This window comes from Peromyscus eremicus, chromosome 7 (genome assembly GCF_949786415.1).
Source record: "Peromyscus eremicus chromosome 7, PerEre_H2_v1, whole genome shotgun sequence".
Lineage (NCBI taxonomy): Eukaryota > Metazoa > Chordata > Mammalia > Rodentia > Cricetidae > Peromyscus > Peromyscus eremicus.
Window position 1 is genome coordinate 99,543,954 of NC_081422.1, and position 14,464 is coordinate 99,558,417.

Genomic DNA, 14,464 nt, shown 5'->3' on the forward strand with positions numbered 1-14,464 from the left:
GTCTTGGTGTTTTTACATTAATTTGTTTTCTGGCTACTTCTCTCTAATCCATACCTAAACTCTCCAAAGGAACTCTAATCCATCTCCAAATTCTTTTAATAGCCGGATTCAGTGGGTTATCATTAGTTCCACATCTCTTCGGCACATGCCCATTCCACCTTGAAGTCCTCTGGCCCAGGCCAGTTGAATGCCTTGCTCTCCAGGTCTGTTGCTCGGTTGCCATCTGGAGACCTTCCTTTGCTATCACCCCCTGAAGCCCTGCGCTCTTTTGTGTTGACCCCCCCCCCATCACCTGTAGCTCCTGCCTCACTCTTTCTCAATCAACTGCTATATTTTCATATAGCATGATTTCTAGAAACTTCTTTAAAAAGTCATGAGACATAGATATTTTTGAGATATGTTTTGAAGTTGTATGTTTGGAAGTGGCTTGATTCTTCTCTCATGATGGAATGAGGTTGATGGTGGTGGTTTGGATAGATTTTTTTTTAAAGATCTATACTTGATTAGTGGTTGAGAAGATAAAAAATTCTAGGCTCAAATGATCTTCTAGCCTCTGGTATTATTGAAAAAATGAGAAGCCATTATTTTTCCTGATATTTTATACATGATCTGTCTTATTCTCTCTAGACCTATCAATTTGTTCTTTTCTGTTCTTCTTGAAATTTTTTAATTAGATTCTAAATCACTTTGATTGATTTTTTTCTTATTGCTTATTTCATTCTGGAAATTATTCCTAATTCTAGTGAATTTTCCTTCCTGCTCTTGAATTATAATTTTAATAGCTTTTTATTATTTTATGGCTATTCCTTTTTGTTTGTTTCTATAGGATTCTCTAACATCTTTTATGAATTTAGTGATAGGATAATTTTCCTTTCTTCCTTACATTATGTTTCCTGGATTTTGTGTGATTTTTGTCTTGACTTTTCTCCTGTTTGTTAGATATGAGGAACATTATATATGTGGGATATAGGGAACATACATATTCCATCTGGCTATGTGTTCAAATCTAAGTGTTAAACATCACAAGCCATATTAAGCTCTTTCTGTAAATTTGGTATTATCAACTGGCAGGTCTGCTTTTTGCCATTTTGTTGAGAGGATATCCACATTCACAAGAACCTTAGTCCAGTAAGTGCTTTGAGTGATGTCCTTGGAATGGATCCATGGTGCTCTGCCAGTATTGGAAGGAGTAGGTAAGTGAAGCGGCGTTTGAGGTTTTTTATTAATCGACATTGAGCTTCCTTCTGTTTTCATCACATCTGTGATGTGGGTAAATGATGCATGCCTTTTGTGTCCCTAAATTCAGAGCCACTGTCACTTAATGGCCCCCATAAAATCTAGTGGGGGCATTTGTGTCTTACAGTGGGAAGGCTTTCCTGGCAGTTTTAATGGGGGGAAGAGGATCTGGAGTCTTATTATTCTTTATTCATACTGTCAACCAGTCCTCTCTGCCCACATCTTGCTCTCAGAGTAACTGAGGCTAAATCCTGAGTCTTCCTGGGGTTCTTTGGGACCAGCTGGCTTGCTTCTCCACATTAAAGGTATTCCCCTCCCTCCCACACACATCTTAGGAGCTTAGCTTTCAGAGTTCCTTGCTTTCTAAATCAGTCACCATTCATCCATTTACTTTCTAACTTCTCAAATTCACCAGTACCTTTCTTCTACTCTTTTTTTTCCTGTAGGTTTATGTCAGCTTTATCTCTTGACATGTGTCATCTTAGTGGGGCTCCAGGCAGAGATCAATGTGTGCTTTTCTTACACACTCCCCATGCTTGTTTCTATAAAATTATATAGCCTAGAAGTGAAATTAGACATCACGTACACAATCTAGGTTACGTTTTTGTAGAGGGGCCTGTCTTTTTCAAGACACAGTTTTAGGTAGAAAAGCCAATTTGTAAAACAGGTAAGAGTGGAACTATTTTGGTTGCAGCTGCTAAACTAACAAGGTTCGCATCTAATTGCTCCTAAAATAACTGAAAATGCTTGCTAGGGGCCTCTTTTTCACCAGACACAGTATGAGTTTCTGGAAAAACACAGGAGAAATGTAGCTTCTGAGCCATGCTGCTCAGTGCACACCCCTTTGCCAAAACCTGCCTGAGAAATCTGCTTTGAAGATTTTATCTAACTGAAATACAGAGGAAAAATGATTTGGCCAAGGGCAGCCTCCCTGGTCCTCTAGACCATTCCCAGGAGTGAGGTGCCCTTAACAAGTATTGCTGATATGCAGGAAATCAGATCACAGGGTGGTGGCCAGGAAGTAAAAGTCAAAGAGCTATTTGTAACTATGGCTTTGTGCCTGGAGATGTAGCTAAAGCTAGAAAAAGGCTATATATTATGCAGAAAGCTCCTAACCAATAATGGTGACTGTTTCCCCTACAGAAAAATGTCATTGTTGATCTCTATATTCTTGCCATCTCCTTTGAAGATACTGCTTTTGTTTTTATAATTAAAATCCCTAAAACACTAACTCAAAATTTGAAAGAAAAAAACCTCAGTGGTTTTCATCTAGGATCTTAAAGAACACTTTGTGAAAAATCTATTGTTGAATGCTGAAAGTTATCACAGCTGGGCTTTTTGAATTAAAAAAAATAGAAGAAGCAAAAAAAAAATAGGGTTTTATCATTGAAGCACAGCAATCCTATTTATCGAGACTGACAACACTAAAGACATTTCAGCTTTGTTTTTCAGACCAAATCTCTTCCAATAACTGACTGACCTTCAGAGTGACAGGCCTTTCAGCTTCACTGAGTGTAATCTTCTTTGGTGGGTTCAGCTGGACAGGGAGATTCCTTTTCCAGGGACTCTAAACCTATTATGCACTGCCAGGCTACCATTTTGATCATAAAGGACTACCAAATGTCATTGACTTCATCCTTGGAGACTGGAAGTCACTTGTAATAATAATAAAGGGTTCTTCCTCGAGTGTCCTAGCTGTTATGGTCTCTATTGGCCTCAGCCTCCTTCTCTGTAAAATGCAGAAAGTGATCAGAATATCTGTGAGGTTCCTCCACAGCATTCCACTCCTTGGCTATGCTGGTAGAAGCAGAAAGATCACTACAGTTTGGAATCTGAAGAAGCTGGCTTACCTTGAGAGGTACAACCCAGGACATTTTCCAAACACCCAACCAGGGCTTCAATATCACTGTCCTGTCAATGCAAGAAGAATGTTTAATGACAGAAACATGTTACACTACATTTAGACACAGCACATACATAGAATCATTTGCAAAGTTATTTTATAAGGTGGCTTTATTTTTTAAAGAAAGCCATCAGTGTCTATATACACCTATGCCTTTGTATCTGTGTAAATGTATGCACACTAGTCTGTAGATTACCTGCTTGTTCTCTCTGATGGGGAGAATGGATGCTAACACTGTTAGCAGTGGGCCTTAGTGTATTTGGTTTTGGGGGTGTGAGGCAAGTGCCCCACCCTGAGCTTATCCCCAAACCTTACAAGTGGTTTCAACCAAAATGCAAGTACATGAGGGCTCTGATTTCATCTTTTGTTTTGTGCTTTCCAAATTCTCCATATTAATCAAATATTATTTAAATCTTCAAATACATTAAATGCTATAATAATAAAAACCAAGATGTTATTAATCAATAGTACAGCAGGAATCAAGGGAATTTTTTTCTATATCTTTGGAAATCTGTGACCTTCAAGGAGTCATACATCAAATAATTATCCTCCTCATTTACCTCAGTCCTCAAGGAAAGCCAGTTATCTCCCACGAGGGCTGGGGAGATTTCAGAACTATACTAGATAACAAATATTGTCTTTGACGCAAAATAAATATGTGTTCTCCACCCAGCAGGCTGCAAATAATCCAAAATAGCATCTAACAATCTGGGAAAATGGAACCTCTTAATTATTTTCAGGTTTATGGCTACATTGAGGGGAATTAATCATTTATGGATCACCTGCTCCATTTCAAGTCAAGCAAACATTTCCCTTTGCAGTAATTGTCGTAGATCCTAGGAAAAGCCACAAAAGTGTGGTGGGCTACTCTAACACATTCCATAAGCATGTAGGATTTCTTCTTCTAACATTCTCTGGAGTGCAGGCAGCTACTTTTCATGCATGTTGTAAAACTCAGCATCATCTCATGCTCAGAATGTATAGAAAAGGCATCGATGAGGAGGGCTTGCCTGGTTAGTGCCGGTCAGTGAGGTCAAATACCAAAGATCCTTGCTCACTGGCCCAGGAATAGGGAGGTAGGTTTCAGGCACAGAAATCAAAGAAGGCCAAGCAGATCCTTCCTTCTGTACCCTTGGGGGACAACCTTGAGTCACAGATTCTCCTTGAGTCACAGACTCTCCAGGGAGGCATCCTCTGCTAGAGGGGGCACTATTTGCATATGCTGCTGATGACACCAACCAAGGGAGTTGGGGTTCTAAGCCTGGTTCCTCTACCAGGTGTACTGGCCCCAGCCAGGGGCTAGACTTCCCAGTGATTAGCTTATTTGTTTTAAATATGTATGAGTGTTTTGCCTGCACATGTGTGCCTGGTGCCTGAGGGCAGTGGATCCCAAGACTGGAGTCACACATTGTTATAGCCATCGTGTGGGGGCTGGACCTGGGTCATCCAGAAGAACAGCCAGTGCTCTTAACCACTGAGCCATCTCTCCAGACCTGTGGAAATGGTTTTTTTTTTTTTGGTCCATTTGGATTGATGTGGGGTGTGTGTGTGTGTGTGTGTGTGTGTGTGTGTGTGTGTGTGTGTGTATAGGCCAGGAAATTCAAGATTGTGGCACTGATGGATTTGGTTGCTAGAGTGCTCCTATTTTCTGGTTCACAGATAACACCTTGTGTATTCACATGAAGGGATAGAACTTTCCTTGGGTTTACTTTATAAGGCCGTAATCTATTTATGAGGGGGAGAACCTCAGGACATAATCAACCCCTAAGGCTAATACCGAAAACCATCTCCTTGGTGATTATATCTGAGGGAGATCCAAATATGCAGACCACAGCCTGAGTCAACTAACAGTCAAGGAGCCTCCCAGCTCAAAACCTCTGTTCTTCTGACTAAGTAGGCCATTTTACAAACACTGCTGCGACAGCCCCTTCCATCCCTGTGTTCCCACACCGTTCCTCACACCGACAGGTGGGGTCTCTTCTCCTGCCTCTGGATCTGAATTGGCCCTGGAGCTTGCTTCTCCCCACAGCACATGACAGAAGTGGCAATGGATGACTTAGGACTGGACCTTGAGACACCATACGCCATAGGAAGCCAGTAACCATGCTCTCCTGTTGGAGGATCTCATGGCCAGAGGCTCCAGAGCATGAGAAGTCATGGGAGGAAGCAACGGCCCCAGCCAACAGCAAGAATTGTGAGTCATACTGTCTTGGACCAGTTAAGCTCCCAGCTGGCAGCAACAATGTGGGTGTCTGAACAGCACATGGAGTAGAACTATTCAATGAGCACAGAAGACCCACAAAATCAATCTGGAGAGATATCACCGTGGTAAAGTGCTTGCAATATAAATATGGGGACCTGAATTTGGAGTCCCAGCATAGAAAAGGCAGGTGCAGCAATGTGCACCTGTAATCTCAATGCTGTGGAGGCAGAAATGAGAAGATGCCTGGGCTGCCATCCATCCATCTCATCTAGCTGAACTGGTGAGCTCCAGGTTCAGGGAGAGATTCTGTCTCAAAAAAAAATGAGGTGGAAAGTTTGAGGAAGACACTCAATGTCAACATCTGGCCTCCACAAGCACATGTGTATACACACACACACACACACACACACACACACACACACACACACATTTTGAGAAATAATACACCATTGCTTTAATCCACTAATTTTTGGTGTTGCTATTTTACATAGAAAAGAATCATTGACATGCTAAACAACTGAAGTTAACTGACCAAGTGCTTTACATTTTTAAATCCCTAAAACTTATCACACCCCCTGGCTCATGAAAACTACCAAGTGCACATTGGTGCACTTCTCTTTCCGATTCTGCAATGCACAAGGAGGGGATGGCATCAACCCTGGGGGTAGACATCTATCTCCAGATAGATACCAGGGCTCCCCGCCACTCAAAGCACTATCTACTGGTGCTGGATAGCAACGCATTGAACCCATTCAATGTGGCTCTTATGTGCATGTGTTTAGGACTTATCACTTGGGATTAAATAACCTATCAAGGAGCCCATCCCTGGAGAAGACCGATTTCTTCATCTCGGCAGCCACTGATTGTACTTCAGATTTTATAGAAATCTGAAGAGTTTCAAAGTCTCCATGAAAACACCCATGTATCATTCGTCCCAGTGCCGATATTTTCTTATGGGTACTTTATCACTCCCCCATCTATGTATTCACAAAGACATTCCTCAAGCTTAGTACTACTGATATTTGGGACCAGATAATTCTAATATACTGTATGATGTTCAGCAGCACCTGTGGCCTCAAACCAAAAAAGTCAGTAGGATTTTGTTATAATACCTCCCTCCCTAACCTGCACTGTAAAGACCTAAAATAGCATGAGACACTGTAAACTTCCTCCCTATGGGACAAAATCTGTCCCAGTTGAGGTCTATTAATCAATTAACCAACTAATAATTCACTCAATCGATCTACCTATCTATATTTTGACATATTTAGTTGTTTTCCCTCTCCCGGCCAAATCTCAAATAATTTGAGGATCAGTAAAAATACAGCAGCATCTTCCAAGCCGAACAGTCACCCTCTTCAGGGGTCTGTCTGTGCCTGCTTGCAAAAGCTCATCACAGATGGGTTTCTTTACCATTGACCTTCCCTCACAGGGGTGAGGAGGGTCAGGGGATCCTCACAGGAGTGATCTAACCATCCCATTCAGGTTTCTGTTGCTTTTATAAACACCATGACCAAAAGCAACTTAGGGGGGAAAGGGTTTGATCAGTTTACCATTCATAGCCCACCACTGAAGCTAGGGTAGGAACCTGGAGGCAGGAACTGAAGCAGAACTACTGAAGAACTTTGCTTATTGGCTTGTTCCCCATGGCCTGCTCAGCCAGCTTTATTATACACCCTGGACCACTTGCCTAGGGGCATCACTGCCCACAGTGGTCTGGGTCTTCCCACATTAACCATTAATAATAATAATAATAATAATAATAATAGTAATTATAATAATTGTCCCACAGACTTGACTATAGGCAATCTGGTGAAGGCACTCCCTCAATAAAGTTCTTCTCTTTCCAAATGACTCTATTTTGTGTGAACTTGACAAAAATTAACCATACAAACCACTTCTCCTAACCAGCTGTATGCAATTCTGTCCTAATTGAAAGTAGCTTTGGGGTCTTGAGGTGGGGACAGAGTACATAGGCTGGGGATGATGAGGGGAGGGAAGGGGCTCCATTTATGCAGTCATGAGGAAGTCATCATCTATGCTAGGTGCTGACCTGCGAGTGTGGGTGCTTTAGGGACACCCATGCGCCTGCCCCAAAGGACCCCTCACCCATGCTCTGTAAGTAAGCCCAATACACTTATGGCTCCCTAGGAGTAGCTAGCTGTGGTGGAACTTAACTTTGGTTTGTCATTGGGACCTTAGAAGGAGGGGGCTGACATTGCCTAGTCTCCCTCAAGTAAAGGCTTGCAATAGATTCCAAGTGTACTTGTTTTCCCCCAACATAATACTTTTTATTTGGGAATTTCATACAATGCACCCTGATCACATTTGCTTCCCATTCTTCCCAGGTCTATCCTCCCACTCTTGTGCCTACCCCCAAAAGAAAAATATGCCAAGTCCAGTTTGTGTTGCCTATGCACTCAATGGAGCATGGTTAAACTCCCAGTGGCCATCCCCTTAAAGAGAACTGAGTCCTTCCCCATCCCCGCCATGAGCCATCAACTGTGAAGGGCTACACTTCAGCATCTTTATCTCAAATTTTAAGGACTCTATTCAATAGAAAAAAGAAAGTCCTTTACTGTGGGATGGTCTGTATGTCAAGTGTGTTGCTGATTGGTCAATAAATAAATCACTGATTGGCCAGTGGCCAGGCAGGAAGTGTAGGTGGGGCAAGGAGGAGGAGAATAAAACTGGGAAGTGGAAGGCTGAGTCAGAGAGACACTGCCAGCCGCCACAATGACAAACAGCATGTGAAGATGCCGGTAAGCCACGAGCCATGTGGCAAGGTATAGATTTATAGAAATGGATTAATTTAAGCTGTAAGAACAGTTAGCAAAAAGCCTGCCACGGCCATACAGTTTGTAACCAATATAAGTCTCTGTGTTTACTTGGTCGGGTCTGAACAGCTGTGGGTCTGACAGGTGAGAGAGATTTGTCCTGAGGTGGGCCAGGCAGGAAAACTCTAGCTACAGTCCTTCCAAATGTAATTTTTATAGTTAAGTCAAACTTCCTCTATTTTGAAGAAATAGTCCTTCCAAGTGTAATTTTATAGCTAAGTCAAACTTCCTCTATTTTGAAAAATAGACAATTCACAAAATCAGTACCTACATTTTTATAATAAATAAAAATTAGGGAAGAGCAAACAGCTCATTCCTAAGATTCTAGAAATTATCACTTATTTGAACATAACTGATTCTGGGAGAAGTACATGAAGTGCATGCCAAGGCTTCCTGCGGGTGTTTCCTATTGTTCTGTGCCCTGTGGGCACACAAGCAGAGACATGGCCACAGAAAACATCTGTTAGGCTTATGCAATGTGGAGACTGGCTGTTGACAAAGATGTTTACATGTCATTACTGCTTCACAATTTATTGACTTTTGGTGGATTTAAGTGGCCTGGGACAACTGCATCTCAGTAGACGACAAAGGCTACTGCCACTAGCCTTTAATCATGTGGGCCAAGTGCTTGGAAGACAGATTCTCTAATGCTCAGGAAATGGCAAAAGTGACTCCTTTTTAAATAAATGTATATGCTCTTCAAGCCTGCATTTCCAGAACTTCCATGGCTACAGTGGGTTATAGCAACAGTGAAGACTACTTTTGGAAAAGGAAGATCAAATTTACTCAACACTTCCAAATGTAACTGCCTAGGAACCTAGACTACCATGTGGAGTCCTAGGACACTGAGAAATTCTCTCATGGACAAATATATTAACAGAACTTAGCTTGTACCTTGTAGAATTTCCAGTTGAAATCAGTAGACAGATTTCTATGAGTTGCACAAGCTATTGGGCTGTATTATCGAGAATGGGGGGAGAGAGACAGAGAGAAAATTTTATGTGATTATGGTGAGTCCCGAAGTCTGTAAGATGAGTCTGCAAAATTAGAGACACAGGAAACTATTGTGTAGTTTGAGTATAAATGCAGAAAAAAATCTAATTTAAAGGCAAAATATATTCTTTACTATTCAAGAAAAGTCTGCCTTTGTTCTATTTAAGCTTTTAGCTAATTGTTTAAGGTCCACCCATAACTAGAGAGGGCAACAGGATTATTCAGACTGCTCAATTAAATGTTAATCTCATCCAAAATACCTCTTTAGAAACACCCACACTAATATTTGACCAACTATCTGGGCACCCTACAGTTCAGTCAAGTTGACATATAAAATTAACATTCCAATATTTCTTTTCTTCTTCATTAAATATAATTTCAGTGTATTTAACAATTCAAAGTTATATTCATGAGGAATCTAATATAGATCCTAAAAAATGTTTTTTAATGATCAAGACTTAGGCATTGCACCATCTCTTGTGTCTACAAGAACAAGATTCTATTTGCTAAGCTTTACTTTTAAAATACAGTGTGTGTGTGTGTGGGGGGTGGCACATGTGCATGTACATGCTTGGGGTTGGGAAGATAGCCAACTAGGTAAAGAGTTAGTCACACAGTGTGAGAACCTGATTTCAAACTCCCAGAATCGATGTAAGGCTGGACACAGGACACAGGAGTGTGTGTCTATGATCCCAGGGCTGGACACAGGAGTGTGTGTCTATAATCCCATGGCTGGACACAGGAGTGTGTGTCTGTAACCCCAGGGCTGGACACAGGAGTGTGTGTCTATAACCCCAGGGCTGGACACAGGAGTGTGTGTCTGTAATCCTGGGGCTGGACACAGGAGTGTGTGTCTGTAAACCCAGGGCTGGACACAGGAGTGTGTGTCTGTAACCCCAGGGCTGGACACAGGAGTGTGTGTCTGTAACCCCAGGGCTGGACACAGGAGTGTGTGTCTGTAATCCCGGGGCTGGACACAGGAGTGTGTGTCTGTAATCCCGGGGCTGGACACAGGAGTGTGCAACTGTAATCCCAGTACTTCAACAGTGAGATAGGAGGCAGAGACAAGAGAGTCCCTGGAAGCTTGCAGGCCAGCCAGCCTTCCATGCACAGCAGCAAACAATAAAAAGAGAGATCCTGTCTCAAAAGAGGTGGGAGACAAGGACCAACTCCCAAGGTTACCTCTGACCTCCATATTGGCACTGTGGCCCAAGTGCATCTGCACTCGTACACACAAATATGCAAGTACACATGTGTGCATGCATGAACACATATATTCATATATACATATTAAAACATACACATACACACACATATATAGAGAGAGTGTTTATATATGGTAGGGAACTTATAATCATATGATGTACATTGGCACCCTGAATATTAACATAATATACTGTATAATACTATATATTATACTAATATAAATTTGTAATATTATATAATATATAAATAATTTATAATATATTTTAAATGATAGCAAAGCCTGCCCTTGTTCCTGCTGCTATTGAAGAAATATTTGAAAAACCTGGTTTTGTAAAATGTGGTGTTAGAGGCATGTGGCAAATTAAAAGATGATAAAATTCAATAAAACCGACCACATTTCCCTTGAAGTTTTCTGGGTCAGTCACTGTGGTATTGTGAAACCTGTACACACTAGAAAGGAAGAGTTCAGACTGAACACTGGCTTTGAGTCAGTGCTTTGCTAATTCTTTAAAAGCTCTTTTTGGAGGATTTTTAAAACATGTAATACCAAGCATTTCAATCATTTTCCTCATCAGCTTATTATTGATACAAACTACAGAACTCAGATTTCCGAAGAGCACAAACTCCTCTTCAATAGGGCAGTCTCGCTGATGCAAAAAAGCAGTTTCTAACCCAGGGATGTTTTTCTATGAGCATTACTGTTGGAATATAACCCTCCAACAGACATAATGGGTCAGATTCCTAAGAATATTCACATGCAGATGCCAAGAAGCACACACGGGAATTAAAATGCAGCCACCAAACCTAATGCAGTAGTATGTCCCAAGAGCTACCCGACATCATACATTCCATCTTTTGTTCTGTTCATTCTTGGCTTTCTTGTTTGAAGCAGGGTCTCACTCTGTAGCCCAGGCTATCTACAACTCAGACAGACCTCCAAAGGGCTGAGGGTACAGGGATAAGCCCACTACTTAGAGGTAAGCCCCAAATATGGCCATTTGTACATATTTCAAGTATTGTTTTAGTCAAATTTACAGTTGAACATGGACAGGATTGTAGCATGAATCTTAAAAGTTCTTATTAAAAAATCAAACCTGAGGCCAGTTATTGAGGTGAACACTGGAAGATCAGAGACACAGAACAAGCCTCAGCTATCCTCACCTGGCCAACTTCTCAGCTGATCTTGTTTCCTCAGACTGGAAGCCTCTGTGTCCTCATATCCGAATGGCTCTCAGCTGAACTGTGCTGCTAGAAGCCTGAAAGCTTAACCGGCCAAATGCTTCTAGTTTCTGGTCCTCACGCCTTATATACCTTTCTGCTTTCTACCACCACTCCCTGGGATTAAAGGCTTGCTTTCTGGGATTAAAGGCATGTGTCACCATGCCTGGCCGTTTCCAATGTGGCCTTGAACTCACAGAGATCCAGAGGGATTTCTACCTCTGGAGTGCTAGGATTAAAGGTGTGAGTGCCACCATTTTCTAGTCTTTGTATCTAGTGGCTGTTCTGTCTCTGACCCCAGGTAAGTTTATTAGGGTGTACCATATTTTGGGGAACACAATACCACCACACAGGATGCTGTCTTGAAATGATGATCTAACAATCATGGAATAATATTGCTATATCAATATTCCTTCTAGAATATGTGGCTTTATTTAGTTTCTAGGTCATAATGGACACGTCCAGCTTCATGTAACCAGCAATACATGCACTAAGCTTGAGTAGACATTTTTACATTATCTTTCAAGCATTCCCACAGCCTCTTCTTTCTCAAGAAACCATATCCTGTCGTTTTCTGGCTTGAACTGGATATTGTTCATAAACCAACCCCTGGGAGGTGGAATATGAGAGCTAGACTGCATAGAATAAATTGGGTTTCCTCCAAACTACAAGAAAAAGGTGAGCATTGGCACAAATCTGGGATTCAGACAAATAGCATCAAGACTAGAGAGGACATGGACTTTGAAGCCAGCCTGCTCGAGTTTAAATCCCACTTTGCCATTTTCAATCTCATGTTTTGAGCAAATTGCTTAATGTATCAAGCCTCCATTCCCCTACCTGTAAAATAGGTTGAGGGAAGACTCAGCTATAGTAGCATTTATAAAGCCCATAGGCCCATACCTGGTATATGTGGACTGGACTATGTCTTTACTAAAAGATTCAAAAATGACTGCTGAGTGCATAATCATCACTGCAACATCTAGAAGAGAACCCAGCCCAGATTTCTGCTCAAACTGGTGGGATGGATAAGGGCAACTAAAGAAATGTCATTCCAAGGCAGCCTGCTTCCCAAGCTGTTGTTTACCCAAGAGACTCCATTCATGCTTGATCCATTCAAGCTACAATGAACCTCAGTGGAAAAGGTGAACTAGTGAAGGAAAGAGGCTTTGCCACACCTAGCATAGAACAAAGCAGTATGACTCCACTGTAGGAGAACCTAGGACCCAAAGGTTTGTCTGTTCACGCCTAATGTGATCAGTGTGTGGATGAAGATGCAGAGGCAACAAAGGAAGGTGGGTGTGAGCCGAGGATGTTCTGCTGCCCCTTTTCCATCTTCCCTAAAGAACTTCCTCCTTGGAATGAAAGGAAAGCTCACCTGCAGGCTGGATAAAGTGCATGTGGCTAAGAGGAACATTGAGCAAGTTTGAAACTTAAGGGTCAGAAATGATATACTAAGGGAAGAAGCCTTATTTTAAAATTACGTAAATAAAAACAATCAATTTCTTGTTGAAGCTGAATATATGGGTGAAGAAGGGAGAGATCTAGGCATTGCTTTCTGTAAAACGATAACTATATACAATATTGTATCTTGGGCCAACTAAAGGGTGTTGGGGAATACTATTTTAAGGTATGTTACTTTTGTTTAACTCTGTGAAGCTGTGTTATTGTGCCTGTCTAAAACACCTGATGGTCTAATAAAGATATGAACGGCCAATAGCAAGGCAGGAGAAAGGATAGGCAGGGCTGGCAGGCAGAGAGAATATATAGAAGGAGGAACCTAGAAGAAGAGAGCTAAGAGCCAGAGAAAGAGGGGGACTCCAGGGTCCAGCCACCCAGCTACACATCAAGCCACAGAGTAGGAGTAAGAGTTACAGAAGTAAGAGAATGAGAAAAGCCCAGAGTCAAAAGGTAGACAGGATAATGTAAGTTAAGAAAAGCTGGCTAGAAACTAAGCCAAGGTAAGGCCAGGCATTCATAAGTAATAATAAGCCTCTGTGTGTGAAGTTATTTGGGAGCTGGGTGGTGGGCCCCCCATAAAAGAGCAAAACCAAACAACAACAAAAGGAGGATTATTTGAGTGAATGAATAAACAGAACCCAGCTGCCATAAGAATTTAGTTTAGGATGAGGGTTTCTTGGGCAGACTCCAATAGTCCCTTGGAGATTGTCTATCTATCTTTAGATGCTCTTAAGAGCCTCCTCGAGGGTTATTGTGCTCACTGATCCTTTACCTGGAGGCAGTGAAAATGCAACCATCTGTCTACATGCAGCATCCTCTATACTCATGGCTGGTGGGCTATGTCAACTCCCAAAGGCATATCAATCCAGAGGAGGCTGATAGCTTGTAGCTGTGCACACACCACACACACACACACACACACACACACACACACACACACACACACACACAAACACACGGCTTCCCAGTTACAGAAGGGTCTTATAAATTCCAGTGGCTGAGAGCTGCTCAAAGGGATGTGTAGATGCCTTTGCTGTACGACACCAGGCATGGCACCATGTTCTCCATCTGTTGAACAACCCCAAGCCAGCTCAGCTCTGTAGATCTATGCACAAAACAGATATACCCTCCATGATGGCTCCATCTTTGGGAGACCCCAGCATGCTGTCATACTCACTGGTCCTTGACGTCAGTGGGTATGTGGGGTGTGAGGAACCAGTTTCTTTTACCTGCTACTGTCTGCTCAGAGTCCATACCACCCATCTGGGAAAACTAAGCCATATCCTCTTTCCTACTAAGCCAAGGCCATTCTGGACCCACCTCAGCACTGCCTTCGGTGAGATAAGCTCAGCAGAGATGGAGGCACACGGATCTCAAGTGTGCCATAATGACTTCTTAAGAATGGTGTGC

The 14,464-nt window shown here is 42.0% G+C and overlaps 1 protein-coding gene across 6 annotated transcripts in view; it reads right to left on the reverse strand.

Annotated features, from left to right (window-relative positions):
• The window catches only part of Nek11 (NIMA related kinase 11), a 266,743-nt gene that overhangs the window by 80,219 nt on the left and 172,060 nt on the right, over positions 1-14,464 (reverse strand). For all 6 annotated transcript variants that reach the window (XR_009380324.1, XR_009380323.1, XM_059268513.1 and 3 more), the window contains one exon: positions 3,087-3,147. Coding sequence is in view for 4 of the 6 variants with exons in the window: in XM_059268513.1 (XP_059124496.1) it covers positions 3,087-3,147 (61 nt within the window). In the remaining 2 variants the exon portion in view is untranslated. The remainder of the gene's footprint in view (positions 1-3,086; positions 3,148-14,464) is intronic.